General features: G+C 40.2%; 1 protein-coding gene across 2 annotated transcripts in view; it reads left to right on the plus strand.

Moving 5' to 3' along the window:
• Positions 1-1,112: 1,112 nt before the first annotated feature.
• The window catches only part of dnase1l4.1 (deoxyribonuclease 1 like 4, tandem duplicate 1), a 43,355-nt gene continuing 18,055 nt past the window's right edge, over positions 1,113-26,412 (plus strand). The window contains exons 1-5 of one of the 2 annotated variants that reach the window (XM_039771936.1): positions 1,113-1,216; positions 17,493-17,614; positions 18,869-18,957; positions 20,534-20,620; positions 23,066-23,178. In XM_039771936.1, coding sequence (XP_039627870.1) covers positions 17,534-17,614; positions 18,869-18,957; positions 20,534-20,620; positions 23,066-23,178 — 370 coding nt within the window. In that variant the 5' untranslated portion in view covers positions 1,113-1,216; positions 17,493-17,533. Of the gene's footprint in view, positions 1,221-17,492; positions 17,615-18,868; positions 18,958-20,533; positions 20,621-23,065; positions 23,179-26,412 lie in introns of both variants that reach the window. The other variant, XM_039771937.1, reaches the window with a different exon arrangement.

Here is a 26,412-nt window from a genome sequence, read left to right on the forward strand (position 1 = left end):
TTGTATGGCTACCTGGAACATCATAACCATGTATGAAACATGCAAAATGGCACAGGCAGCACAAGAGATAAGGAACTACAATATATGACCTCTTAGGACTCAGTGAGACAAGATGGACACAGTTGGCACAGTTAAGATAAACAATAGAATAGCTAGTGCTGTACTCTACAATAGGAGGAGGAAGACACCCCATACACCGAGTGTGTGGCCCTGATGTTATCCAAGAAGGTCCACTCTCATCAGCTGGGAGCCAATCAGTCCAAGGGAGAAAGATGTTCAATATGCAGTGGACTGACAAAATAAGAAATGAAGATGTGTAGCAGTAAGCAAGATAAGAGCCAGTCTCTAAGCAAATCCAGAAGAGAAAGAGGAGGCTGGATTGGAAATACAATCGTGGAAATCTGTTTTCAACATACCTGACGAGCTTTGACCTATAATCCATGGGGGCAAAAAGAAAGGCAGAATAAGAAACGGTAAGGAAGTCAAACACAGAAGCAAAACTAAAAGAGTATAGAAAGGATAACTGTGAGCCAATGTTTGTTGTAAATGTGTCATTGATGGCTTATGCTCCATAAGGGTAAGTAGCAGTTATTTTAGAATCATCTTCCAAATTCTACTATATTAATATGTCTCCTAATAGATAGATAGATAGATAGATAGATAGATAGATAGAAAGATAGATAGATAGAACTTTATTTGTCCCCTAATGGTACTGTAGATACTGTAGGCGTTGTAAATTCTTCTGTTTCAAAGCTCTCACTAATCAGAGTGGTGATGTGTTGTATGTTGATAAGCACAAGCAACTAAGAATTTCACTGTCCTGTGTACAAACAACAATAATGACCCTGTAAACCTAAAATCATTCCCTTGTTATATAAAATAATAAAATCAAAGAATGTAGAACCACTGCCATAAGTGCCAAACTGTGGTTGAAGAGTTCACCTTTGTTTTACTGAACTAGTATAAAATTCAAGCTTAATAATTTATTTTGTTACCTGTGGCTAAACAGAACACCATTCTTTGTTAATGAGTGAAGCTGATCAAAGCCGTGTTGAAGAGGAAGTGACAGAAGCCCTGCGGGTCTTATCTTTCTGCTCTCGTTTTGTAGGTGGAGCTTGCCATTTGTGTTAAGTGTGAGAAAAGCCCCACTTAGCCGGCTAGTTTCACTCACCCTGCGACGCAGAAGGACCTTCTACACCATCTGAAGAGCACACAAGTAAGTAAGCACTTCTCCTTCTTCTTCTTCTGAGTTGTTCAACCAAAGGGTAGGGAGAACTTGCCCTCTGCATGTACTGTCTAGATTTTAAATGGGTGAATAGCAGAAAGTGTGAAATACATGTATGTATGTATTTGTATTTGTACCTGTTTGAGTGACACAGTAACATTGGGAGTGAATGTTACAATGCCTCTCACATTGCTGTAATTCATACAAAGCCTTAAATCACACTGTAGTAAGTGAGGACAAGTGTTAACTTGTGTTGTTTCACTTTCCTTAAGTGAGAATGTTTTCACTTTTTCACAGAGCAGATTTGTGTTTCAGTTCTTGTGACAGCCAAAAGAGTGCTTTGTGGTCAGCTGTTGCTTTAAAGCCCACTTCCTGAATCTGTGTGGGTAGAGCACAGCATTTGTCTCAGTGGTGTGCAGAACTTCTTCATAACACAGTTGTAGCCATTGCTTTTGAAGTGCAGGCTCCCGCCTTCCTGGAGCCAATCCGAGTCACTCTCCCACACAGGATAGGCTGAGTCTGAGCTCTGTAGCCCACCCCCTTACAAGCGCACATGTCTTTAGGAGAGACTGTACCTCCCCCAGCCTCTGTCCTGCTTATCAGGTTTTGAAAATGGTCAGGAATGTCTTTTTAACCAAATAACAAGTTGTTATCTTTGATGGCAGCCTGCTTGAAAGGAAATGTGGCCTAGTGGCTAAGGAAATGGACTGTAAAGAAAAAAAGATGCTGGTTCAGTTCTCACAAAGTGAATGGGTCGCTTACCCTGCCTGTGATAAATCTATTAAAAAAACAAATGGAGGAATCAAATGCAAAATGCTGAGCACGTTCACCAGAGAAAGGCACTACATGAGATAACACTTGCTCTTGTTGACATACTGGCACTGTAGATCATCAGACTTGGAATTCCCCTTTTCCGTAATGTTTAATTATACATGGCCTGACCTCTAAGTAGTTCATTTATAGTACTTGGTAATCATTTTCATGATGTGGGAGGGAACCAGAATACCAGGAGCAAACAAGTACAGAAAGTGACTATCTAGGAATAGAATCTGAACTCCTGGTGCTGTGAGGCTCCATGTCACCACCCTGCCCTGTCTGGGTAGATATCACTTTTATGAAACACAGACAGCTAAGGTACACAGACACAGGCAGATGTATGTGTTTTGGAGGATTGTCTAATAAGTATTCATGCCTGTACCTGTTTATCTTCTCTAAAGGTACATTTAGAAGAATACAGCAGTAAGAGCAAGGCTTGCATGTGAAGCAAAAAAAACCACAAAAGTTCTGCCTGCTCTCGCTCTGTTTCATAAGAGAGGCCTCTGTTAAGGTCAGAAGAGTGAGTACGTGAGGACCTTCTTGTAGGGAGTTATCATGCTCACACAGGTTTTCTCTGTTAAGTTCATTGTTCACTATAACTTAGCCCATTGGGAGTGACAGAACTCTGATGGACTGTCCAGTCTTGTGGACTTTACTAGCAGCAACCTTGAAATGGATAAGCAAGTAACGAAACTAGATGAACAGTCTCAATCTGGACACTCAAAATCAGGGCATCCAACTCCAAACCTGGAGGGCCGCAGTGGCTGCAGGTTTTTGCTCTAAACCTGCTGCTCAGTTAGAAGCCAATCCTCACCAATAACAGATCTGATCGAATTTCATGGCTTGTTTTAACTCTACCATGTCAGCTTATTCTTAAATTACTGATTTTTATTTTTTACTAGCTGTTCCCCACAACTCCACCCGCATAGAAGTGAAACAGGACAAAGTTTAAAAATCAATAAACAAACAGGCATTGCTAGCTAAGCAGAGGAAAGGTACCCTCCAAAATGTGGCACGAATTAGAGTGATTCAAACGGAGGCTGGCGCGTGACTGTGGATGGTCTCACCCAGCTCCTCACTCCTGACATCACTCTTCCCCTTTCTCTCGGCCCGCAGCCTCTGTCTCAGTTTAGCACAAATAAATCACTCCTGCAAGTGAACTATAATACTTAGCGAGATGAGAGAAGTCGCAAAATCAACTGGAATGTTCTAGCAGGTTATAGAAAAAAACCCGACCTAAATCTGTTAAGTAGTTCTCTCATGAAAAGAGGACAGATAGACAGACAGACGCTGGATTTCATATATATACTCAGCAAAAAAAGAAACGTTCCTTTTTCAGGACTGTGTATTTCAACAATAATGTTTTAAAAATCCAAATAACTTTACAGATCTTCATTGTAAAGGGTTTAAACAATGTTTTCCATGCATTTTCAATTAACCATAATCAATTAATTAACATGCACCTGTGGAATGGTCGTTAAGACCTTAACAGCTTACAGAAAGTAGGCATTTAAGGTCACAGTTCTAAAAACGCAGGACGCTAAAGAGACTTGTCTACCGACTGTGAAAAACACCCAAAGAAAGATGCCCAGGGTCCCTGCTCATCTGCGTGAACGTGCATTAGGCATGCTGCATGGAGGCATGAGGACTGCTGATGTGGCTAGGGCAATAAATTGCCATGTCCGCACTGTGAGACGCCTAAGACAGCGCTACCGGGAGACAGGAAGGACAGCTGATCATCCTCGCAGTGGAAGACCACGTGTAACAACACCTGCACAGGATCGGTACATCCGAATATCACACCTGTGTGACAGGTACAGAATGGCCACAACAACTGCCCAAGTCACACCAGGAACACACAATCCCTCCATCAGTGCTCAGACTGTCTGCAATAGGCTGAGAGAGGCTGGACTGAGGGCTTGTAGGCCTGTTGTGAGGCAGGTCCTTACCAGATCACCAGCAACAACGCCGCCTATGGGCACAAACCCACCTTCGCTGGACCAGACAGGAGTGGCAAAAAGTTCTCTTCACTGATGAGTCACGGTTTTGTCTCACCAGGGGTGATGGACGGATTCGTGTTTATCGTCGAAGGAATTGAGCACGTCTGGGACCTGTTGGATCGCAGGGTGAGGGCTAGGGCCATTCCCCCCAGAAATGTCCAAGAACTTGCAGGTGCCTTGGTGGAAGAGTGGGGTAACATCTCACAGCAAGAACTGACAAATCTGGTCCAGTCCATGAGGAGGAGATGCACTGCAGTACTTCAAGCAGCTGGTGGCCACACCAGATACTGACTGGTACTTTTGATTTTGAGCCCCCCTTCATTCAGGGACACATTGTGAAACATTTTTAGTTTATGTCTTATGGTGTTGACTCTTTTAGTGTTCATACAAATATTTACACATTAAGTTTACTGAAAGTAAAAACAGTTGAAAGTCAGAGGACGTTTCTTTTTTTGCTGAGTATATATTCTCTATATATATATATAGAGAGAGAGAGAGAGAAAGAGAGACAGAGAGACAGAGAGAGAGATGTATCATGCAAGTGATTTAAAGCCTAAAACGGATGAGTAATTTTCATTTCTTCATTTTCTCTTCAGTTTCCTTCTGAGTACTTAATTAATTAAACCAAATAGTGAATGATGAATATACATGGGTGGAAATGGAGACCAGCTACATGGTGAACTGCTGGCTCCTTTGTCATTTGCATCTTATTGCTAATAAGGAGCAGTTATAACAATGAATACAGCTGTTTAGGACTAAAATAAGCAATTAAGGGTTCAAAATCTTAACAAATGAGACAACTAAAATGAAGCAAAAAATTGTCACCTGAGCAATAAGTGCATCATCAGCAATGGATAATTTCTCATGAAGCCATTGGGTTGGAATAAAAACCTGAAGCCATTGCAGCCTCTCAAGACTGACGGTGCTCAGCCCTGATTTAAAGCGTCTGAGTCTTCAATAACAAATGTATTAAATGACGTTCATTCCTAGCAAAAACTGGTCACTCATTAAGAAAATCCTTATAACGGAATGATCTGTAGCTACTGTGACCCTCCAGGGTGAGTGTTGGCCACCCCTGCTCAAAATGAGTCCACAAACAGGAAAACAATAAAAGAAAGTGAATGAGCCGAGCCACTAAACACTGTGTGGCTTTTAATGAGACACTGGACCAGCCTGCTGTTCATGCTGAAGTGTTTATTCCAGCTTGAATTCCTCATGTACAATCTTTTGGAGGTGGTATTTCTGGAGAAAGGAGAATTATTACTTTAAAAGACTGGATTTGTGTGCTCTGCCTTAAGCTATAGACAGTAATAGATTGTTGCATATAGATTGTTTTTCTATAATTTACTTGAACATTCCAGTTATTTCTGTGACCCCTCTCATCAGTATCATAGTTTGCTGGTGGTACTGATTTATTTGCGAGAATCCAAGAGAGATGCAGCGGGCCGAGGGGAGGGGGACGGCCCCTCCTCACTCATTCATCAGCCTCGTGGCATGTACCTTATCTCCGCTTAGCTAGCGAATGAGAGAACTACTTAACGGATTTCGATTGTTTTTTTTTCTAGAATTTGCTTGAACATTCCGGTTGATTTTGCGACTTCTCTCATCACGCTAAGTATTATAGTTCACTTGCAGGAGCAATGTGCTCATGCTAATCCGAGACAGAGGCTGCGGGCCGAGGTAATGGGGTAGCATGACGTCAGGAGTGGGGATAGACTTTAAAAGACCCTGCCTTTTGATAGCCCCCAAGCCTTGACTCTCTAAGAAGACAAGAAACAACTCCCAAAAAAAACCTTGTAGGGAAAAAAATGGAGGAAACCTTGGGTAAGGTAGTTCAAAGAGAGACCCCTTATCAGGTAGATCAGGTAGGTTGGATGCACATCAGAGTATGTGAACATCATAAAATAAAAATAGCACTTAGCTTTTTACGTTGATTTAAATTTTTGAATCCCACAGCTGTGGAGGTGACACCAATGAGACCAGTTTCTTGTCCGTCACTAAGTTTTCCGGTCACCTGTACTCCGGTGACTCCATTTGGAGAAAAGACCCAAAGGCGGGAGGATGGTGTAATGACCTCTAGCTAGACAGAAACCAGATGTTAACCCACAAACACACATCAGATAGCAGCGATGGTGTGTCATAATTTCCACCTTTCATCATCTTATTCAAATATTATTAGCAACATTTGGCCAATAAACTGTATGACTTCAGTATTACCCCCTCTTTTCTTATTTTTAATCTGAAACTTTGGATATTTTCTGTTTCCAGTTTCTGTTTGGATGTGTGTATTTCAAAAGGCCTCATACTGCAGCTCATATTAAAGTACTTTAAAATAAGTGTGACTAAATGCATACATATATAGGCAAAACATAGAAATACAGCACAATATTAAATACATTAGAATCACTAGTTAAAGCACAAATCATGTTTAATTATATTTGCAGCACACATAAGCCTATATCTTGAGATAGCAATGTACGCACTGGAATATAAGAACTGATAGGCACTAAACCCCTTACTACTGTTCTAGCTGTGCTACCCGCCTAAGACAGGTTGAAACCGAAGTTTTCAACGTAGACCTCATGTTTTTTTATTTGATACATGGGTCACCCATTTCTCTGATGTAATAGTAATACATACCCGACCCCGTTCCCTTGTGATGGCCTTTTCTTGTTCAGTTTGAGCCGCCCATTTTTGCTGCTTCCTCTGACCAACTCTTGTTGAACCTATACCACTCTTACAGTCAAAATGTTTTGCTGGCAAATTGCGATAGTGCTCGCTTCTGCATTGGCCTGGTTTTTCGTAGCTCTTGTCTGTTATTTTCACTCATCCGTTGTCCACCATGTGAAGTTACCAGTGTGGAGGTTCAGCCCCGACACACAGACAGACAGACCACAGATGTCCAAATACACACACGTTGAATATTCCTTTTGGCTTTACAACACCACACAATGCACTAAACAGTCACAAAGTGCTCACAGTCCCTTCTTTCCTTTATTATTCTCTCAATTCTTCTGCTGCCTCTGCTCTTCTCCTCACAAGCTCCATCTTCTTCCTCCTGACTCTGGCTCCTCTAATGGAGTGAGGCGGCCCCTTTAATAATGTCCCAGATGTGCTCCATGTGCTCTGTAATACTCCAGGCGGTGGCCATGGGCCCCAACAGGGTTGAGCTTTTAAGCTCTGATCCAGTGGCCCCGATGCAAACCAGGACGGCTGCCCACTTGTATCCCAGGGGAGGTATTGTCCCTCTCACGGTCCTTCCACCTTCCAGGCATCCCGGCTGGGCAGAATCCCCAGCCGTCCACCCCATTAGTCATTAGCATTAAAGCTATAAACCTTGTTCACGTGGCCATGCGAGTGCAAGAAGGTCTCTACCATACTAGAATAATAAAAATTCTTAACATTTATATAGCACTTTTCTCACTACACAAACATTTTATATAGACAGTGGGGAGCCATTACAACCACCACCTAGATGATGTGATGGCAGCCATTTTGTGCCAATACACTCACCATGCATTAACTATAAGGTGGTGAATACATGATTTAGATAGTTAGCCAATTAGGGACATGGGATGAATAGGGGGCCAGAATGATTAGGCCATGGACATCACGATAAACTCTACTCTTTCCAATTGATGACCACAGGGAGTCAGGACCTCAGTTTTACATCTCATCTGAATGATGGCACACGTTTTTACAGCACAGTGTCCCCATCATTGCACTGGAGAATTGGGATCCACATTCCGACCACAGGGTAAAATACCCTCTGCTCATGTCTTTAAAACCTCTTCCAGCAGCAACTCAAACTTTTTTCTAGATGGTCTCCACCATGCCATGCTTAGCTTCAGGTGCTTTAACTGTTCTGATGTCCATGTGGCATGGCTGCTGGATGATAAGACCAATTTTTTTTTTCTTATTAGACCTTGTTTTGGTATCATTTTTGATTTTTCTGACCCTTCTTCTTCCTGTTTTGCCGATTTTTGCTTTGCGCCCTCCCCCACCATAACTCATTGTCTATGCAGAAGCTTTAGTTTCATCAAAAAATTTGATTTCTGGTTTCAATGGATCTAAATGTTTTAGAGTCCCCTGCAGTGGCGGCTGGTGAAAATGTTTTGAGGTGGGGCTGTGGTACAGCAAACAATTTCTCAAACAATTCTTCACAAATCAAAGCAATATGATTTATTGCAATGCAGACAAAGTTAAAGAACATTATTAAATCATGTCTGATCAATTATTTCAGTATATATATATATATATATATATATATATATATATATATATATATATATATATATATACACACACACGACAAATGTGAGGACAACCATGTACAGGAAAATAACTGTGGTGGGAAAAAAAAAACTGCATCTTTTTTTTTACTTATTTGTACAGGAATTTTGCTCTTCTCTCCTTCTGATTAACAAACTTCTCAATTACTTTCTTATTGAAGTCAGGAATGTCTCTGACAAGTTTCTTCTCAATAGAAAGCATTGCCAGAGCATTAAGGCGGTCCTGGGTCATTGTGTTTCTTAGGAAAGTTTTGATCCTCTAATATCTCTCACTCCGTAACTGTCCAAGCAGGATCTGTCCCAGTTGCTTTAAACAACAAGCACGGAAACAAAATAAGGCATTAGCAGAAACGCATCCACATAGCCAGGCCTTTTGGTGTACCAACTGGAAGAGTAGCTTCGCGTGTACTTCTTCCCTTTTTCGCTTATCTGCTGTCTGATTAAGAGGTTAGGCTGATCTGGACCCAGCTCCTTTACCTTCAGTTTTTCTGCCAAAGTTCTCTTCTCAAACGGATATTGGAGTAGAGATTGAACAGAGTTGGGTTCGTGTCCGGAATTAACAACACCTGAGTCCACCATTGTCACGTAATGTTAATTGAAAATTGCGCCACTACAGACCATCCTTGATTTTAGCTGCTTGGGGCGACAGAAAAATCGCCCATTTCAGTTAAGATTTGAGGACGCTGATTGGCTAAATTTTATGTCACATCTTGAATATATTTATATCTTGAATCAGCATTTGACTAAATTCTACAAAGACCCGCCTCCTTTGGGCGATATCTCGATCGCCCCTCAGCTGAAATTGAGACGTGCTGACAGGCAGAGAAGTTATATGGTGATGGTGAAAACATTTATTTTTTACAGAAGATTTTCTAATATATCACATCATATAATTATACATTTAAATAATTTATATAATTATTATTTTGTGTGTGTGGTTCAGGGAGGGCGGCGCCCTAGCGCCCTCTATTGGCCAGCCGCCACTGGTCCCCTGATAGTAAAAGCATCAATATTTTGATGATGGTTGTGTGTCTGTGTGTCACAATTTCTTGAGGACAGTGCTAAAACTGCTGGACGGACAAATACCAAACTCAAAACTTAAGCCTGTTATAAGGTGATGATATGCTGATTAGTTTTTGAGCCAAAACGTGCAAGAGAAAGAGACATTCTAGAAGAACCCTCAAATACCGTAATTCTGTAATTAATTATGAATTCTTCTCGTCAGTTACCATTGTAATGGTCTATTTTATGATCAGAAAGATGTGCATCAGAAATAATTACTGAAATGTTATAAAATAGTTTGAGTAACTTGGTTCCTAGGGTGCAAAGCCTGCTGATGCTCACGTCCGTATTTTTAAATTTTTATTATAACCTGATGGACACACAAACACACAAACACTTGTCCTTTCATTAAGGTGGATAGAAACTTGAAATATTCATGAAATGCAGTACTCAAACAAAGCATCATCTGTGCTTCCCCAATTTAAGCCCCCTGCCTCTCCATCCCATGAATGTTATGTAACAACTGTGGCATAGCAGCAGGCATAGATGGGAGTGGGCGAGGGGCACAAAGATAGTCAGTCACATGGAGTAGGGGCAGACGCATCCAGACAATTCTTAACAAAAGATGGTCAGCTAAGTTGACAATCAAGCCAGTTGACAGTATTTTAGATTTTTTTTTTTTAATACTTGGTGACTTTGCCCCCTGCTCGCATCGCTTGCCAACCCCCCGACCTGCGCTACACTCCAGCCACTTCGCGTCTGTGCCGCTCACATATAACAAATTTTTTAATTCTCGCGGATATGCCTCTTCATTGGGAAGAAACCCTACTTTTCCCTGATGACAACACAAATTAGACGTTCTACAGTGTACAAGTCTCCGACTTAAAGTTTAAAGCCGAACAATATATTCCGTTATTTCATCGAGTAATAATTTCTGCTTGTTTGTGTTAATGCGATCTTCACTATAATTTTTTTGACACTTTCAAATTTTCGTACTTCTATTATTTCTAACCTGCTTTGCATGTGTATTGTGCCAACGTTTTTGAATTCTTTACAGCATTCTACAGTACTTTGTCATCTACTCTTTGTCTTTTATTTCTGGCCCCAGACGTGGTTAAATCTCTTGGCATAAAGTCTCGTCTCGTGGGATGTGAAAGTATCTCTCTGTAAAAGTCACATCTCGTCTCAGGCTAAAAAGTCTTGTCTCATCCCTGGATTTCTTTATATAATAGAGAGAAATGTTTTTATCACTTATAAACAGTACTTTTTGAAACCATAGAAGAAACAAAATGGCAAGTCAAACTCAACACAAAAGAGCCAAATATAAGGAAGAGCCTCACAGAAACAGCTATGGACACAAAGCCCAGAACTGCCTTGAATGTCCAGGATGATGACTTGTATGGCAAGCCGAATTAACATTTAGAGATATCTCAAATTGACTTACAGATATCTAAAAATGCATCTATTTTAAGATATCTAAAAAGCATTTTATGATATCTTAAATAGATTTCAAGATATCTTGAAATGATATGCTGTACATTTTGAAATATCTGAAATGCATTTTAAGATATCTTTAATGCAATTCGAGATATCTTGAAATACGTTCTTGTGCATTTTGAGATATTGCAGATACATTTCGAGATATCTTAAAATAACTTCCTGTGCATTTCAAGATATCTCAAATACATTTTGCGATATCTCAAAATCACTTCCTGTAACATTTCCTATTCTTTCAATGGGACTTCCTGTCTATTTCGAGATATCTCAAAATGAATTTGAGATATCTTGAAATGAGAAGGAAGTTATTTTGAGATATCTCGAAATATAATTTAGATATCTTAAAAAGCATTCAAGATATCTTGAAATTCATTTTTTTCAGATATCTGAAATACATTTTTAGATATCTAAAATTAATTTCATGATATCTTAAAATGGGTCTCTGCTCCATTTCAGATATCTAACAATGTATTTCAAGATATCTCAAATTGTATTTCAAGATATCTAAAATGCATTTTAAGATATCTTTAAAAGGACACTCAATTATTTTAAGATATCTCAATAGCATTTTCAGATATCTATCTTAAAATGCATGAAAGGTCAATTTAAGATATCTGAAAATTCATTTGAGATATCTTGAAATGCAGACACAATTATTTTGAGATATCTGAAACTGTATTTGAGATATCTTGAAATACATTTGAGATATCTCAAAATGTATTGCAGATATCTTAAAATGTAAAGGAAATTATTTTAAGATATCTCAAAGCGAGTTTCAGATATCTTAAAAAGTAAATTACATTTTAAGATATCCAAAATTCATTTGGAGATATCTCTAAATGTTAATTTGGCTTGCGATAGACTTGCTTATTTCATGTGTTGATTCAATTAATAATGTAATTATCTATTTTTATGTATTATTGTATGACAAATGTGTTTGTGTTTGAAGCATTCAGAGAAGCAAAGCTGCTCCCTACTATAAGCAATTAAAAAGAAAAAAACAACAACAAAAAAAAAAAAAACAGGTCACTGCAGCAAAACAGGGACTCAAGAGTCCCAGTGTGGGGCCGCCACCATCCTTTGTAGTGTTCTCGAATTTCTCAAAAGAGGAGTGGCAGCCTCATTCACTTCAAAGACGTATTAAATGGTACAAGTAATAAAGCCGGGGCAGACTTACAAGGGGTGGGCAGCCTTAGGCAAAACGTGCTCACAACAGCAGCGGCACATCTGTTCAGCATAACAAATGATATGAAGAGTAAATAACAGACAACCATGTGTGGCGGACGGCCAGGACCCATGCCCGGCCAGGACGCCCCTTTGACACTGGACCTGGTGGAGCAGCAATGGGATGCACACTACATCCCCTGGAACACTTGGTGGCAGCCCCCCCTGAATTATATTGGGGGCACAGACCAGGGACTTCAGGGCTCAGCCAGGGGGAGTTGCACGGTTCCCTAAGCCGGTGTGCAGCCTAATTAGGCCAATTACCACCTGGAGTACTTCCGGGTGGGCTATAAAAGGAGCCTGCAGCCACTACTCAAAGGCCAGAGCTGGGTGGCAGTGGACAGAGCTTGTCGGAGAGGAGTGGCGGCAGTAGAAGAAAAGATGGACTGAGCATTGTGGTGCTTTGTGCACTATGTTTGTGCACCTAAATAAGAAATAAATATGTGTGCTTTTAAACATTCTGTCTTTGTCTAGGGTTCAAGTTTTACACATGTTAAGGTTTAATATCAGGTTTACTGTCAAGCGTACAGCGAGATTCTTATTTGTGTGTCTCCTATAGACTAACGACCGCAGTACAATACAAACAACAGACTGCGAATGCAGCACAAAGAGAGAACACAACACCTTACTTTAAACACAAATCTGACTGTGTTTAGAAGACGTCTACTTAACAAAAACAGCCAGATGTAAAAGTTGTTTTTCTTCCATGATGATAAATTCATATTTTCAAATGTTCAAGATTAGAATGATATGCAAGGGACAGATCGTAGAACTTAATTCACTCTGGTATTACACATTTGAGATTCAGTAAAATATTTCAAAATGACTAAATTGTGCCTTTCGGTATGTGAGAGATAAACTGACATCACAGTCGGGGTGGACCCTCCTCACTTGTCTGGCCAGGAGGCCATTATTAAAGTATTTCAGTGAGGGAGCGGCGATATTCCCATTTTGTGCCAGGACATGGACACGGAAAGGAGGCTGGAAGGACAGGACGCTATGGGCAGAGCATTCCCCCTGTATACTGGGTGGCAGTGTTCCATCTGGCGAGCCTCGGTATGGATGTCCACAGGGCAGCATGGGAGTTGTGGTCCCATGGGGCTGCCCTATTGAGTCCTTTGGAGGGGTTGGGGTGCCAGGGGGAGCTGTCATATATATTACAAGTACAAGGACCGTCGTGGTCCTACCTGACCTAGAAGTGGATGCAAAAGATTGAGCACTGGAAGTCGGATACACTTGGCCCAGGGAGTCGGAGCTGGGAGAGAAGACAGGCAACACTCAACTGAGAGGAATGGAGGAGGATGGAAGGAATACAAGAAGGAGAAAAGGAATCGATGTGTTGGGTTGTTCTGTGGAAACCATTCACAGCACTATTGGAAAAAGCCGGATTTGAACCCAGGATTGTGTCTGTGGTAGATGTGTCTGGGGTTCAGGATGCTGTTACGCACAGTACAGGCCGCAAGTGACAATGTCTCTTGTTGTTCTCCATCTTTTTAATTGAAACATTCTGATGTCTTAACTTCAGTATTTTCTCAAGAGGGCACAGTACGCATTTTTCAATAATTTAAACTAGCAGCTACAGAACAATATTCATTCTCCTTTGATATAAAACTCTTTGATTTTTTTTTTTAGATCAACTGTACTGTAAAAACAAACGGCATCCTTCAGCTGCTGTTAACTTCTAATAGCAAGTGTCATTTGGCTCCATATTGACTGCAGAGGAGTTTTTTTTTACATATGTTTGCTTTCTTTTTTTGTGTGAAAATTAGATGATGATGCTTATTTTGTAACATTACTCTATCACTAGATCTCATATAAAAATAGGTTGGCCAAGACAAGCAGGGTTTTGATATTGGTATAAACATTTTGTAGTTCAGCAGAAGATCATTGAGCAGCTTCTTTTTAAGAATATTTTTTAAGTTAGTGTGACCAGAATGGGATATATCAGAGTCCCAAACCCAACTACACAACAACACAAAGACATTCCCAGGTTCAAAGGTCTGTTTATATTAAAAGAAAGAACTCACACAGACTCCCACGGAGCACAATAAAACTCTTCTCTTCCTCAACACCTTCCAGGTGACCTTTGTCCTTCCCCTCTCCTGACTCCAGTTCGTCTGGGTGAGGTGGAGTGGCTTGTTTATGCCAGACCCTGGGGAGAACTTCTGATGCCACAACACTGCACCCAGGATGCAACCCTTAAATTGGAGAAGTCCTCTCCCTGAAAGGAATCCATCAGGATTATAACACCCAGGCTGCCTTGTGGGTGTGCACTCTGGAGTCCCGGCGGAGGGACACTGCCACCTTGGCATATTGAGGAAGTCAGACAGAGTCCTCTCACTGTCCTTCCATTATGTCTTTTCGACCGGGAAAGGGAACACGAACAATCTCACTTGGGATGTCCATCCATCAATTCTCTCTGTCCATTATGAGAGCCTCCCAGATGGGTAACTGATCCACCATCCCAGCCGGGGTGCCATCAAATACTTGACTTCAATTACATTAGTAATAATCAATTTAGAAACAAAGGGTTATTTACATCAACCATCGAAAATGCCCAATGCTTTTCTTTCTTGCTGCTTTGAAGTTCTGCACCTTAGTTTATTACTTGTGCTCTGTCAAGTTTCTATGATCTGTGATCAAACCCACTTAATTCAATCCAAGACGATGGGGGCCAGGGCCTCAGCAGAGCAGAAGTGGACACAAAGTAGGAAGTCAATCCAGAATGGAGCACAAGCAAATTCATGTACCTGTCTCACTCATTCATAGCTTGTAAGTTAATTTAACATAAATGTCTTTGTGATGTGGGAAGAAAAAGACCACTTGCAGGAAGGTGCAGGCAGCAAACGTTGGAGATGGTGAGTGTGCATGGGATTTAAACCCAGGATTTTCAATCTGTGAAGCTGCAGCATTAACCACTGTGGTACCATGCTGTCCTTAATTATAGTAACGGCGCACTGCATGATAACATGCAGTGAATACACTTGACTTGAGCATTCCTAGTTTTCCTACTTTTTCTCTGTACGTTTAGCATTTGTTTGCTTAGAGGTTGATACGCTTGCTGTTTCCTGAGCAGCTCTTCTCTTCTCCACTCTAGCGACCCGCTTCTTCTCCTCTTTCGTCAGTATCTTTTCGCGTTAAAACTGATTAAGTCAGTGTTTATGTTGCTGGCCGCTGCTGAGTGTTGATTCTACAATAAAATAATAAAAAATAAATAAATAAAATGAGGAATAAGCTTGGAGGTCAATCATCATCCCGAAAGTGGATAGTAAACACCACATAGTATATTTGTACCAAATTTCAGGTCAATAGGTCAAATGGTTTGCTAGCTACAGGTGATTTAAAATCCTGGACAGACAAACAGACAGCCACAGTAGCGTATTATATTATATTATATTATATTATATTATATTATATTATATTATATTATATTATATTATATTATATTATATTACATAAAAAAATCTTGGGACGAGATGAACTTTTTCAGAGAGATGAGACGAGACATTTTCAGAGAGCTAATTTCACATCCCGCGAGACGAGAGTTTGTGCCAAGAGATGAATTGAAAACCTAACAGGTCCAAGCGGGGGTGGAAGTAAAAGACAAAGAGTAGAAGAAGAAAAGACAAAGAGTAGAAGACCTAGTAGAACGTTGTAAAGAGGTTCAAAAACATTGGTGTGGTACACATGCAGAGCAGGTTAGAGATTATGAAAGTACTAAAGTTCGAAAGTCTCAAAAAACTGATAGCAAAGATAGCATTAGCGCTAACAAATGAAATAACAGAACAGTGAAAACAGATTGAATATATGGACATAAGTGATATGGCAGAGCTACTACAAGTTTAATTTCAAAGAAATCAAAGTTTTCAGGTTTATATTTATGATCACGGAGAAGCGATGCAACATAGGATCGAAAGAGTTAAACGATCAGACGTATTCGAAATTCTACAGCCAATAATGGATACAAATCCATACATCCAAAAGTATTGCACTTTACACGAAATTTATCTGAAAAACACAAAGAAATTTTCTTGGATTTCTATATGAATCCGAAAGATCACGCTCACCTATAAAATAAACCAACAAGTGATGAATTGTCAGCTATAATAGTTTTGAAAGACGGAGATATCAAAGACAGACTTGATATTCATGTTTATCCAAAAGCAAAGCACGATTCTTCGCAAGCGGCAGATCCGGGAACTGCCGAACACGTAGGGCCCAAATGGGGGCTGGTGAGCGAAGTGAGCAGGGAGCAGAGCCCCCTAGTTATATTATACTGAACCTGTTTTTTTTGGAGTCACTATGAATTAGATTGTATCCAAGCACTACATCACAAGGCACACTTACTTATAACACAAAATAACATGAACCTGCTCATTTGTATAAAGCAAATTAAAACAAGATCTGAACAAGATCTGAGCATCTGAACAAAGGGAGAACATGCAAATCCCACCTAAATAGTGACAGGACCTGGCAGCAGAGTTAACCGCTGCATCACTGTGCTGCCCTATATGGCATTACAAGGTAGTGATTAGTGCTGCTGCTGCCTTACAACTCCATGTAGCAGCAGTCACTTCTCAGCCTGCTCACCGTCGGTGTGAAGCTTGCATATTCACTCCATGCCCATGTAGCTCTTTTTTAGATTTTCAGACCTCCATTCACACACAAAGAGGAGGAACACTGATGACTATGAATAGATCATGCCTGAATAAGTGTAAGAAATGTTTCCTCCAGGACCGATTAATGCCTTACTCTTGATGTCGCTGAGGAAGCCTATGGTCCCCTTACAACCCTGTGCTATAATAAGCAGGTATAGAGAATATTTTAGGTGACATGTGTTCAGATGTTGTGTTCTGTCTTGTGCCTGATCGTGCCAGGATAGGCTTCAGCAGCTCCCATTGAACCTGACCAAGAAAAAGCAGGTATAGAAACAAACACTTGTTAATTTTAGCTTAGACAGGAATTCGTTCAATGTAATAGTGAGACTGCACTTTGCTATAGAACTGTAAAGGATTTTTGATATTTTATTATGAAGAGTCTGCGCTGGGCAGGCGCCCTGCCCAGGGATTGTTACCTGTCATGCGCCCTGTGTTGGCTGAGATTGGCTCCAGCGGACCCCTGTGACCCGATTGTTAGGATATAGCAGGCTGGATAATGGATGGATGGATGGATTATGAAGAGTTCTGTAAAATGGGATCATAGTAGTTGTTTAATCACCAAAACATACTATTATAAGAATTTTTGTAAACATAATTATGAAAAAAAAGCTGTGTGATGGGATAAAGTAGGAACTTGTGCTTCAGCTACAGAAATGTCATGCAATGGAGATTAAGAAGAACTCATAATAAACCACTGGTGAAGCTGATAGAATAGGCTTCAGTGACACTAATCCCAATTTTTAACAGTGGGCTCTTTTATTCTCTTGCTTGTTTTTAGTTTGCCTGTTTTGTCAAGAAAAGTTGGGGAACAGAGAAAAGATGAAAATCGCCTCGTTCAACGTCCAAAGATTTGGTGTCAATAAAATATCCAACCCTGACATCCTGCCAGTACTCATCAAGGTAAGAGCATGGAGGTTAGAGTCTATATAGGGACACTGCAGGTCATGTGTGTCAAGTCACGAGGTACGGTGTGCTTGAATGGGCCTGGTCTGTGATTTAGAATGCCTCCAGTGGAGTTACAGTATATTCCATCCGGAGCTGGATTCTGGATTTGTACCCTTTGAGGCGGTAACAGACCACCCTGTCCTAAAACGTTAGATTTGAAGAAAGGAATTTCTACTTGAGTTTTAACATTTCAACATAATTTCAAATTGTGTTACCCAGATCTCTGATTCATTTAGTGAGAAAGGGCAAGGAGAAAATGTATTTCTTAGGTGAAACTAAGTGATATATATAATGGGGCCACCATGCTGATGTTGAGATATCAATAGACCCTATTGGGCAAATAAGAATATTTGCGATCCTAACCATATGCCCTTAATAAAGATGAACAGCTATCTCTCTCAGTCAGACCAGGGATTGATGGGAGGAGATGTGTTGGAGTCAGTCCAGTGGTATAAATAAGTTGCATCAACCAGAAATGTTTTCTCTCTCTCTCTGTCTAAGTGCCATGTCCAATGTAGATGTTGGTGATCATGGTCTTCCCCTGTCTCTTTACCTCACCAAACTTAAAACGTCATTGCAGCTTATGTAATTCCAGAACCATGTCACAGCATTTCCACTGATGGTGTTTCTCAGTCTTCCTCTTGATCTCTTTCCATTGATGCTACAGAGCAATGCAACACTTTCAATGATGAACTCAGCAATGTTATCATGAACATAAAGTTCACTTGGCTGTTGTTGCACTGTAGTAGATTAAGTAATGATATTTTGATTTGATATACTTTATTAACCCCAAAGGGGAAATTGTCTTCTTACATGACCTTTGGAGATCAGAGTGCAGGGTCAGCCATTGCACAGCACCCATGGAGCATAAGGGCCTGGCTTAAGGGCCCAATGGAGTAGGATCCCTTCTTGCAGTAATGAGATTTGGACTGGCAACCTTCCAGACATGTTCTGTGACAAGGCTTTGATAGATGTCCCAGCAACCCATGAGATGAGTTTCCAGCTCAAAACATGGACCCATGTGCTTCTCCGTCTCCATTATACAACATCAGTACAATTTTCCCAGTCAAAGATGAATTGTCTCAATAAGATAACACATACAATTATACCATTTTATACATATCTGCACAGGAAATAGAGATGATAAGGAAAAGCTTGAAGCAATGTTTGCTTATTTTAATTTTTTTTCTTCCCTATGGTTTCATTTAGATTGTTTCTCGATATGATATCATACTCATTTTGGAAGTTGTGGACATCAAAAACACAGCAGTGAAGGATTTTGTAAAGAAACTGAATAAGTATGAATTTTTCAGCTTTATTTCTTTCCTTCTTTAGAAACCATGCTGTCACTCTCTCAGTTTGTTTGTTATTCCACTTGAATAGATGTTAGTATTCTATGAGTCGGTCTCTATTTGGAATCATGTTAAGTCATGCTGAGGAGATGGTGTGTAAATGTGTACGGATAGTTTGTTTTTCTCATGAAATAGACTTTGTATGTTGACTCTGCAAACTCCACTAAAAGAAAAGACGTTTGCTCATCCCTACCACACACTTAACAAATTTTAACAAATAAGACAAGTCCATCTGATCTTAGTAATCGAAACAGGAAGCAGAAGGCGATATGAGCTACCACTCTAGTGGGACACCCTACTTATTAGATGGGGATTACACCAAGACCCTATAATCCTACAAACCCTTTGTAACATTTGGTCAAGTGTGGCTCCAGGTTATTCATTTTCCTTAATTATTTTTGTATCTATTAGTATCCAATACCCTGTATCTTTCTGTTATTATCTATGTTTGTAATAAATTCCTTTCCCTTTGCAAACTTTATCCTCTTTGGCTTTACTGATTTTCATAGACATCTAGTTTTGCTCAATTACCGCCTTGTGTGTGCAGACTTTATCCTTTGGTATCAGCCAGCTTTTTTAAATAGAATTTGATTTGCAACTAATTTGATTGTACAATATACACTGAGTGCTATGGACACGTGATGATTATCGACCTGTCTACTGACTGTCAGTTTAATTTACAGAGGTGCATTCTGTCACAATACTGTTTTCTTAATATACCGGATGTACTCGCGTATAAGTCAGGTCTTGAAACCCGAAAAGTGAATCATAAAATCAAACCTCAACTTATACGCCTGTTCAAAAATACGATATTTTTTTTTTACATCTTCTTGCTTCCTCCAATCTCGCAGCAGTTTCTCAAACACATCAAATTTTGTTGCAGCCGCACAGTTACCAATTTTTTTCGCCACTTCAACGACTTTTAATTTAAAACTAGCTTCACATTTTCTTCTGATCGAACACTCCATCGTTGATAAGGGATGCTCTGACGATAAAGGTGTATAAGGGTGGGAGATACAAAAAACACAAATCAGTGCAAACATCGCTTCAGAATAGTTTGGGTATTACCGTGTGGTCACGTAGGCACAATGCATAGAAGAAAAAGGCTGTGTGCTCCGTGGTTACTCTCTCAGATGGGCATTAGCTTATCATAATCTCTTGGACCAATAGCGTGAGCCTTCCGCATTCGACTTATATGACCGACATTATAAAATACCGGAAATTATATGGTAATAATCAAGCCCCAGCTTATCCGCGGGAGAACTTAAACGTGAGTATATACGGTAGTTAGCTTATTTGTACAGTGTTATATAAATAATCAGAATGTTTTAAAAGTAATCATAGCATTATTAAATCAAAACAGGCTAGATACAGTATGTGTATTACACTTTATTATGCAGTAATTGTAGGTTGACATACATACGCTCAATTCATAAACACTTAAATGTGTATACAATATAACAGAATGTATGTGTTTGTACATATTTGTGTCATCTTACGCCATCTTTTTCTTCATCCACAGAGAAAATCCTAATTGCCAGTACAAAATGGAACTTAGTTCACCGCTTGGCAGAAAGACATACAAAGAGCAGTTTATGTTCCTCTACAGGTAGTGCAAAATATTCTGTAAAACTGGGTGCTGGGTAAATTAAGACTGTAACTTATCATGTAAAGAAATGAAAGAGTTTGCCTTTGAAGCTAGAAATTGCAGTTCAAAAATATGTAAACTGCATTATAAATATGAAATTGCATTATGAAAATAGAATTGCATGATAAGTAAGGTCATACATACATACATCTATGTATAGGCATTATGCTTATGCCTATTGTTGACTGGTGAGAAGAAAACTGTAAATAAACGTGTGTTGTGTGGCAAACTTGTCTGACCTTCTCTTCCATATATATATATATATAAATATATATATATATATATATATATATATATATATATATATAGTAAGCGCACCCCTTTACCCAGATACAGACAGGCAGCAGGCAAGTTTGCCACACAATACACGTTTATTTACAGTTTTCTTCTCACCAGTCAACAATAGGCGTAAGCATAATGCAACACCACTAACACCCTTCTGCTGCCAGTCCTTCTCCCTCCACTCCTCTTTAGGCTTTGTCTTCTCCTCCCAACTCCGGCTCTTCATGGAGTGAGGCAGCTCCTTTTTATAAGGCACCTGGATTGATCCCAGGTGTCTAACGAGCTTTTTCTGACCACACTGTGGTGGAAGTGTGACCAAATAAGGCCCTGGAAAGGTCCATGCGCCCCCTGGCGGTGGCCATGGATTCCAACAGGGTTGAGCCTCCATGCTCATAACCCGTGGCCCCACTGAATACCAAGGGGGCTGCTCTTTATCAGCCCGGGGACGAAACTGTCCCGTCAATCCTCTTTCCCCAGGTCCTTCCACAGTTTGGGCATTCTGGCCAGGCAAGAGCCCCGACCATCCTCCACTATATATATATATATATATATATATATATATATATATATATATATATATATATATATATATATATATATATATTGTGAAGGGTGGAATGCCAAAGGAATGGAAGGACCAGGGTAGAGAGCATCATTGAGGCAATACCTCCCCTGGGATGCTAGAGCGCAGCCCACTTGGGTGGCTGTGGTACCATGGATTCCTGCAGGGCATGCCAGGAGCTAAAGTTTGGTACAGCCCTGTTGGGTTTTATGGGGGCCACCAGGGGGAGCGCAGAGCCCTATAGTGGACTTCCAGCACACACCTGAGAGTGATTCCAGGTAATACTGATGAGCCACCTGGAATCACTGCCAGGACTTGGGTAAAAGGAGACGCCTCACTCCATTTGGAGAGCCAGAGTTAGGAGGAGGTGGACAAAACCTGGCCGGGGAGAAGTGGTGGTGGAAGGACAAGGAGAAGAAGCAGAAGAAGGGAAGGATTCTGGGCTGGACTGTTTGTACTTTGGTACTTTTGTGCTTTCCCTTGTGTGCTGTGGTCTGTAGTAGAGCAAAGAAAAAGTGCTGCTCTGCTTAAATAAACCGTGTGCTGTGTGGCAAATTCGTGTCCCTACGTCAGGTTATGGTTGTTGTATTGAATATACCATTGAGGGATTGCAATTCTCATGAGCCTTTACAGGGCTGGGCACAGTTCCCTAGAGCATTACCCGAGTAAAGCTTGCATTATCCAAAACAGATAATCAGGGTAAAGTTAGAAAATCATAAGTTTTTCCAGCTTTACTCAGGTCTGTTGGGTAATGCAAGGTTTACCCAGGTAATGCTGGATTTATCCAATTTCTGGTTTCATCTGTAAAATACAGTATATGTATATATCTTGTGCCCAGTGCTGCCTCAGAGTTGTATTCTTGGCGGACAGGAGTGGAAACCGAGGTGCTCATCTGCTGTTGTAACCCATCCACCTGAAGGTTCAATGTGCTGTTCATTCTGAGTTGTTTTTCTGCTCACCACTGTCGTACAGAATGGTTATCCGAGTTGCCGTAGCCTTTCTGTCAGCTCAAACCAGTCTGGCCATTCTCCTCTGACTCTCTCTCATCAACATGGCGTTTCCATCCACAGTCCTTTTTGGGGTTTTTATCACACCATTTTGAGTAAATTCTAGAGAATTTTGTGCATGGAAACCCCAGGAGATCAGCAGTGAGCAAAACACTCAAAGCAAACCATCTGGCACCAACAATCACGTCATGGTCAAAATCACTGAGATCACATTTATCCCCCCATTCTAGTGTTTGATAAGAACATTAACTGAAGCTCCTGACCTGGATATGCATGGTTTTAACCACCTAGATATGCTATCATGAGACTGTGAGGATACCATGCAAAGGACAATACAGCAATGCCATTCAGAACTGGTTATGGATATTGCTGGGATTGACTCAGCTGCCAAACCTGCAATGAAAAGCACACATTCAGGTAAAGGATTCATGCCTGGGCTGTCTTACAATGAATGTTTGTGGATGTAGGGGTCACTTTGTAATGATGTATTTGTATACAAAGCTAGAAGTTTTTTAGCCTTCAACACAAATAAACACATTTATGTATTTTTATCAGACATGATACGGTGAAGCTGATCGACACCTACCAGTATGAAGATAACCAAGTGGGTGATGAAGATGCCTTTGCCAGGGAGCCGTACGTCCTCCGTTTTGCCTGTGAGAACACAAGTATGTACTGATACTGTTATTTTCTGCCATATAATGATCTCCACCACTGAAGCAGATAAGGAGAATGAAAAAAATCCAGATGATTATCTCTATACATATAAAATCCAACGACAGTCTGTCTGTATGCCTGTATGTCTGTCTGTTGTTCACGAGAGAACTACTTAATGGATTTAGATCAGGTTTTTCTCTATAATTTGCTTGAACATTCTGGTTGATTTTGCGACTTCTCACATCGCAGTAAGTATCATAGTTCACTTGTAGTACTGATTTATTTGTGTGAATCCATGAGAGACGCAGCAGGCCAAGGGGAAGGGGAGTGAGTCCCTCTTTGCTCACTCACCAGCCTCAGGGCGCATCTTATATTCGCTTAGCTAGCAAATGCGAGAACTATTTAACGGATTTACGGATTTAGATAGGGGTTTTTTTTTTTAGAATTTGCCTGAATATTACGGTTGATTTTGTGACTTCTCTCATTGCACCAAGAATCACAGTTCGCTTGCATTGCTAATCCGAGACAGAGGCTGTGGGCCGAGGGTAGGGGGATGCGTGACGTCAGGAGTGGGGAGTCGGTCTACCTCTGTCTTTTGGAGAGTAACTTGCCTCTGCTTAGCTAGCGATACCTTTTTGTTTATTGATTTTTAAACTTTGTCCTGTTTTTCGTGAAGCAGGATGGTATGCACCATTAACAAATCAATACTTTTCCCAGAAACGGTGCGCGCCAACAGTAAATGTTTGCAGACCAGCACTTCCTCCACGGGGAACCTCACTGTCCCCAGCTGTCAGATCTTTTGTACAAATATCAATGTGCTTCATACTCCAAAGGGAAAAAATTCTGCCCACCCCAACCAAGACACAAAATAAAATCAGAAGAACAAAGAAGCAAACAATGTCAGAGAGTACTGGCGTTTACTTGTTTCCACTTCGGGCACTGACTCAAACATTAAGAACATCACACATGTCAACAATAAAACTTATTATCAGGTCAATGTGTCCTTCTTATTTGTTCAAACAGGGTCGTCAGCAGAGCAGATTTAGCAAGGGGGCACTGTATTTTCATTGGGGGGGAGACCAATGAGTGATTACTGTACAAATAAAGTCCACAGTATTTAAGATTGACAACAAATATGCCTGAGAGTGCATAAGAACCAGAGACGAGAGCAAAAAGAACCTTGTCATGCACAATGCAACGCTGGACGTTCAGACTTTAATAAACGCTAGCAGGACCCCAGGGTGCACATCCAAGTCACCGTGATGGTAGATCTGCCCAGGGCCGTAGACAGTGAACTAGATCATAAAGACGTATTAAGAGATACTATCATGTGAAATACTTCAAAGAATCATTTAGGTGATTACCATTAGGTTGGATGTAAATTAGGCAAAGGTTAATGGGTATAATCTGTATGTTATTAGCTACCTATTACTTTTTTAACATTTTGGATAAATTCATTCTGAAAAACATGATGGACTTTTGCCAACTGGACTTAACCAGGATCTATCTATTTGTTGGAGACCTTGAAAATCTACTAAAAGTATCTTATGAAAAATACTAGAACCTCATTCTGACCTACTGAATGTTGTGTCGGAGATGATGTCAGTGTGTGTGTGTGAGTCTGGGGGTTCCTTTCAAGTTCATCCATCCATATGTCTGCTTACCCATCATTCAGTTCAAGGTCATGGGGGTAGGAGACTATTCTGGATGGACAGAAAACAACCAAATCCCATATCCATATTCAGTCATGTAAGGTCAGTTTAGAGGCAGCCATTAAAATACCACACACAATTTTTGTGAAAGGATTTCCAAAATTAAACAGTTTCAGTCAGTGCTATCTCTCTGGACATTTCATAAAAACCACCCAAGGGTCCCACTGTTTTTAAGTAATTCATTCCTAATTTATGTTTTAGGATGCACTTAGACCATAAAAACATGTCAACTATGACAAATGAGAAGAGACGATTCAGCCCACCAGGCTCTTTGGCTTAGACTATAGATAATCTATCCTAATATTGAATTCAAATACATTTTAAAACACACCAAAGATTTTTTAAAAATTTGAATTTCACGGCTCAGTACCACCAAAAATATTTCCACAACCCTATGAGTAGAGACGTGCTTCCTGAATTGCTTATCCTTGGCAATCTGTTGTATTAGCAGGTTTGACAAAATCTATAAGATAACATAACATTTATTTATATTGCAAATTTATAACACACCACACCATATTTCAAGCCCACCTAACCCGTGTTTGGATCTCAGAGGCCTTAGCCTATTGAAGCAATATTGGGCACAAGGCAAAAACCAGCCCTGGATATGATGGCCGTCAAACCCGTTGCAAACATCGTGTCACTCAATTGGACAAAAGTAGGTCATTAACTGGAGTGTGCACCGCTGGTCTACAGGAGAAAAAGAATAATCCACCCAAAAATGATGCTTTTTAATATGTTACTGATGATGGCCAAGAAAAATGTTTAATATTACATTTTCTTAGAGAAAGGACATAACAAAGTTTCTGACAGAATGGGACCTAATGGTGAGCAGTGTTTGACAACAGCAAACAATACAATAGCAAAAAGTCCATCAAAAATGTTTCATAATGTACATGTCAAGTCACCCAATCGTATGTTCACATATCCCAAACAAATGTATTTTTACGAAAATATTGTGAAATAACCCACTTGTGGAAAACACTCACTCAGAAGCTGCTGGGACTTTGACTTGAAGACCCGCCTCCCCGCCTCAGTCATTGGTCAGGAGTCCAGCCCAGTCATAGCCTATTCATTGGCTAACATTGCACTTCACATGATATCCAAAAGAATCGACCACTGAGAGACACATAAGACTAATGATTCAAAGTAACGTTTTGTAAATTGTACGGTCACAACCTGCAAAACACATGAATGTTTGAATAAAATATTGTTAAATTATTAAAAGAAAGTACTTCATAAACAAGAAGCCCATTCACATGGAGTCTCACTTATGAATTAAAGACAGGGTTCTTGACCATAGAATGATGGGGTGCTGTGTTTTGCAAGTTGTGATCATACTGTACATCTAGATGGTTTGTTGTTTGCATTAACTTTCTTATGTCATTTCTCCACAAAAATATGAGATTCATTTTTTTTTTCTCAGCCATTACTACAAACTACATGGGTTAAGTAACAAATAAAAAATATTATATTTGAGTACAGTATTCCTTTAAAGCCTGACACTGTCCCTCTGTGATTCTCCAACATTAA

The sequence above is a fragment of the Polypterus senegalus genome, chromosome 12, assembly GCF_016835505.1.
Source record: "Polypterus senegalus isolate Bchr_013 chromosome 12, ASM1683550v1, whole genome shotgun sequence".
Taxonomy (NCBI): domain Eukaryota; kingdom Metazoa; phylum Chordata; class Cladistia; order Polypteriformes; family Polypteridae; genus Polypterus; species Polypterus senegalus.